The 4950-nt window shown below is 46.5% G+C and overlaps 1 protein-coding gene across 1 annotated transcript in view; it reads left to right on the top strand.

Moving 5' to 3' along the window:
- AAGAB (alpha and gamma adaptin binding protein) overlaps nucleotides 1–4950 on the top strand; it is a 27419-nt gene that overhangs the window by 17793 nt on the left and 4676 nt on the right. Inside the window, exons 6-7 of the mRNA XM_025215091.1 lie at nucleotides 3898–3980; nucleotides 4877–4950. The exon at nucleotides 4877–4950 is cut by the window's right edge and continues 68 nt beyond it. Coding sequence (XP_025070876.1) covers nucleotides 3898–3980; nucleotides 4877–4950 — 157 coding nt within the window. The remainder of the gene's footprint in view (nucleotides 1–3897; nucleotides 3981–4876) is intronic.

Genomic DNA, 4950 nt, shown 5'->3' with positions numbered 1-4950 from the left:
GGGGGGGGGGGGGGGTGGAAATTCCTGTGCATCACTGGTGTATTTTGTAAAGGTCAGACCTCTTGAGAATCCAGATTTTGAAGTTTCCACCATGCAGTAATCACATGGCATTGATGTTGCACCACTGCAAACACTTCCGGAAATGAAACTAAATTTGGACCCTGGCAACATGACTGGTTTTGCTTTAAGTAACCTCAGTTCAGCTGCATCCCTTTGAAAGTACATTTACAACCTGTAACAAAGCTTTTATTTTCAACTTCCTCCCAATCTGAAAACTGACTATAGTGAGCATAAAATCTTAGCTTCTCTGTATTGCTCCAGTGGCTTACGATCCTTATTTGGGAGAGGACTATACATAAAATAATGGAGGACTGCATGCTGTAAAGACTTCTCCTGAAATTCTGGGCCGTCTAAAATACGAACAGCTACCAAGTCCCCACCAAAATACCTGTTCTCTGTAGTTGTCTCACCATAATTTAGAAATGCATACCTGCAGTTTTTATATTTGCATTTACAAGAAAGGCTATTGGTTGTAGAAATATAGCAGACAGTGAAAGGCTTCATCAGGCTGAGTAGATTGCCCAAGTCTTGGAATACGACCATCTCTTTCTGCCATGGTTCAATTTTGCCTTTTATTTTTCTTAATAGATTACTTGTAGTTGTACCCAGACTGGAGCATTTTTCTTGCCACCCTTTTAAAACATCTTTGATTTACTGATGCCTTTTCCAAAACAGTCTGCTAAACGCATCTCCCTCTCCAAAAAAACAAACCCCATTGATTCACGGGTTATAGAGGAAAACGAGCATTTCAGTGTAACAGCTAAATGGTAATCATTTGGCCATATTATGCCAAAATACCTATTTTACAAATAAAACCCTGAAAATATGAATTGATCACCCAATGCAAAGCTGTTTACTTAACATCCAGCAGTGAGGGTAGATCCAAAAGGGAAGGAAAATAAGGAGTCTTATCAGAGAGCCTTGAGCAGAGGATTGCATCTTCTGGCAGGGAGAAAGCAGTCGGTGTCCAGGTTCCTGAGCTGTTTGGTCTGGTGGTCAGGAGGTGGCTGGCTGGCTCCCTGTGCTGTGCTCTGCTCCAAGTCTGGGGGAAGAGAAAGTTCTTCCTTCTTCCCTCTGAGGAGCTCCAAGCAGCTTCCTTTCCTGCTTAAATCTGTCCTCCGCTGGGCCCAGGTGGAAGCTGAGCAGGTCCTGGAAGATGAAGTCTAAAGTCCACCTGGTGCCCTCTGCAAGGAGTAACCCCTTCTCTGCTGTGGACTATGTATAAGCCACATTCTAGCTTCCCTAGGACAAAACATGCTTCTAGCCCACTCCATCAGCTCTGCTAGGTTGTAAATTTATCGGCATGACTTGGGACAGTCCTGGGGAAAAATCCCACAGTTTGTGGAGAAAGCTCTCGTGTGTTGGGTGCTAGAACAGCAGCAGAGTGGGCAAAGAGCAGGACGAGGAAGTCGCGGGTGTAAAGTAACTGCACTGCACATGGACACACCATCCCGGCGGGTGTCAGGGGGCTGGCACAATAACCAGGGGGAGGAGGGGAAAAAAAAAAATCATCAGACGTGGCTCCCAGAACAGAGCTAAGAAGTCTTGCCTGGCTGCATCCATTGCAGTGAGCAGCTTTAGGGCTTGCCAAGGGGCTGCTGCCGTTAGCCTTGTGGCACCATAAAATCCCACAGCTATTTCTGAGGGAGAGCTGGAGATGATTCCCGGGCTTGTCGGAAGAACGCTGCGTAAGGCTTCACCCACTTCCTGAGCTGTGCCCAGCAGATGAAGTCATTCGGATGCCCAATAAAAAGGAGCTTGCAGGAAGACTTCTTTGAGGGTGTGACTGGCTCCAAGCAGCGCCTGCCACCTCCCTAACCACAGCCTCGGAAACAAGCCGCCCCCCTCGCAGAGACTGGGGCTATGCTTCCACCACTTCAACGGGGCTGCCCCCGTGCCAAACAGATTTGCAGCAGAGACGTAGCGGGGGGAGGTGGGGGGAAACCCCCCCAAAAGCCCAGAATCACGTTTCTGTACAGCATGAACTCTAATCCGAGGCGTAAGATGGACAAGAGCTGGACGATGAGGTCACCCCGTCCACCCCCTGCCGACACTGGAATGTCCTCCCTAGCACATTCTGGGCTGCATTGTCCAACCGGCTTGCAGATGACTCAAAAAAATTGGCTGATCTCTGATCGCTGCTGTTTCCCTTCGGGAAGCATTTGCTCGGCCTGCCAAAACTTTTTGAAGCCACTAGATTTTGGTCTGGGGAGCGGGGGGTCCCATGGAGTCATCACTCCACCTCGTGCTAGTTGAGCTGGGGCCCCGCACCGCCTTTCACCCTTCTCACAGTTGAATACTTTTAAAGAGATTCAGTCGGCTCCACTGATTCACTTCTTTCCAGGCCTCTGGCTATGTAACCTGTCCCGTCAATAAAACCGGGTACAGCCAAGCCAATTTAAACAAATACCTGTTAAAAGAATAAAAGTTGCTTTAAAAAAAAAAAGAAAAGAAAAATCTCTAGCACTAAAGAAGTATCCAGCAAAGGCCCCTCCTAAGCAGGAAATGAGGTCTTTGTAATGCTCTAGTTGGGGAGCTGTTAGCTGTTTACATGTTTTTCTAGCTAGCTGATGCTTTTGGCTACACGTCCACCCCCTTCAAAATGAAATGTGATGTAAAGGACAAGTGGAATTGGACCGTGCACAAAATGACATCATCCCAACGTTGGAGTGTAACGCTTAGTCAGTGCAGAGCTGATTTCTTTTAAAAGTATGAATCTCGTCTCGGAACGCACAACCCTAGGTTTCCTTTCTCGGACGTATCGGCAGCAGAACTTAGCATTGTTGTTCTCAGTTTTTCATTACACTGGAAGTCCTCCGAGTCCGTTATGCCCTACAAAAAGAACTTGAAACGCTTCCATGCTGGTGCACGTGTCCTAACAAACGCGTAACGTTCCTGGTCGTAGATTTCTCTTTGCTCACCGAGACTTCTCCTGCCCCCTGGGACATGGGCAGTAAATAAGTCTTAGCTTCAGGTTGTCATCTTGGTAGGCTCTTTCAATATTAAGCTTTCTGCTAGACTCCCAAGAACGGAGCATCTGCAATACCTTTCAGTCGGAGCAGAGTTTATATCTGACAGAAATTTAAACGAACCTTGTATTTTTTTTTTTTTTTTTTTTTTTTTTTTTTTCCAACTGCACTTAACACCGAGATGTTGCCTAGAGTTTTAGAAGACGTTTCAGTGCGAGGCAATAGCATTTCCTGCGCAAAATCAGCACACATTAACACCCATTGCCTTTTGTCTGTGGTGAGTGAAATACAACCCACCCCATTCGTGAACCACAAGCAGGCTTCACTGATGTGTGTTGAAAGAACCAGTGCAGAGCTTCCTGTGGCTTGGGGGGAGGCGCTGTGGAATCTGAGGTACGGGCAGAAATGACGACTCTTCTCGAAGCGCAGGGTCCTGGTTATCAAAACGGGGATCTGGCTTTTCGGAAGCGTCGAACGCGGCCCTTGCCCTTTCTTCCTGTCGTGACAGGCAGCACATATTGCTGACACTCGTGTTAGGGCCTGATCCTGCTAGTTTTCCTTGCATAAAAGTTGAACACCTGCCTTGAGTAGCTGTGCAGGGTGAGGGTTTGGGAGGCTTTCAGGCAGCATCATGCTACATGTATTGTCCCAATTTTTTACAGTTTTAGGATTCCACTTACTGGGGGTTTTGTTGTTGTTGTTGGGGGGGCATTTTTTAGTGTCCTGGCATTGCTGTATGTGATTTCTATATTACCTTTGCTCTTCCCTGTAACTGTTTTCATTGCATCGACTCAGCTGCAGATATTTTGGACCAATGATGCATTTTCAATTGAACTAACAACTACTTTTTTTTTCTTTTCTTTTTCAGACAGGAATCAGGGCTTTGGCCTTCTCAGTACGTTAGCAGGTGCGAACTGTAGCCTTGGGTCAGGAGAAAACCAAGATCCAGAAGTAAACAGTAATTTTTATTTCTCATTTGTTGTTGCTGTTGCACTGGTCTCCTGTCTGTCTTCCTTTTTGCTTTTGTACAATATGGGTTTAAAAATATATGGGTGTTTTAAGAGGAAGACACCACAATATAGCTGTCTTCCTCTTTCATTTTCCTCTTCTCCCAGGGGACCTCTCTTGTCCTTTTCAAATGCATTTAAAGGAAATACCCAGCGCAAAGCCTGAAGAATCGGTCTGTCTTGGCAATGCCTCGGAGCCAAATGTCCTTAGCATTTGCTGCCATGAGGTGCAGCTACTTTGGCAGGATGTTTCCTTGGAGCCCAGTTACTTTCCCTGGTGTAGTTTGACTGAGCTCTCGGTGTGGAAAGCTGCTGGGTGTTGATCCCAGGCTCTCTACTATTTGCGTAAATGTTTTACCTCTGACAGCATGCCGGAGCCAAGGAAGAAGTTACACAAAGCTCTAGGCAAGGCGCTGTTTGGGAGTAGAGCCAGGGCCAAGGGAAGGCTGTCATGTGAAAGGTCACTTTTAAAAATCCTTACCCTGTTTGAGGTGTCGGAGGCAGATGCACATGGCACGTTCTCAGGAAATACGTGCCAGAGAGGGGCTCTGTCCCAAAGAACTAAGGTAGAGGTGAAGTAAAACAAAGCTTTCAAGATGAAGCAAAGCAGATGACTTATTTATGTTGTGCCACAGATGCATTTGATCCATAGCTTTAAATCTTTGACTTGGACAAGAGAAGCAGTTAAAGGTAACTGGGATTAAAAAAAAAAAAAAGCAAGCATCTTTTAAATACTCGTTAGACTTCCCAAACTGTCCGACTCGCTGAACTCTTTGGCTCCTTGAGTGTTTGACCTGCAAGGCAGAGCTGTTATAGTAATAATCGGATGTTTCCTGACAGTCCCAGCCACCGACGGCGAGCAGGGCAGAATCGCGCTCGGAAGACGACAGAGAAGATGCAGCTAGCACCAACAA

This window comes from Alligator sinensis, unplaced genomic scaffold (assembly GCF_000455745.1).
Source record: "Alligator sinensis unplaced genomic scaffold, ASM45574v1 scaffold1423_1, whole genome shotgun sequence".
Classification (NCBI taxonomy): Eukaryota; Metazoa; Chordata; order Crocodylia; family Alligatoridae; genus Alligator; species Alligator sinensis.
Note: the sequence above shows the minus strand (reverse complement) of the source record. Positions and strands in the feature narration are given on the sequence as shown.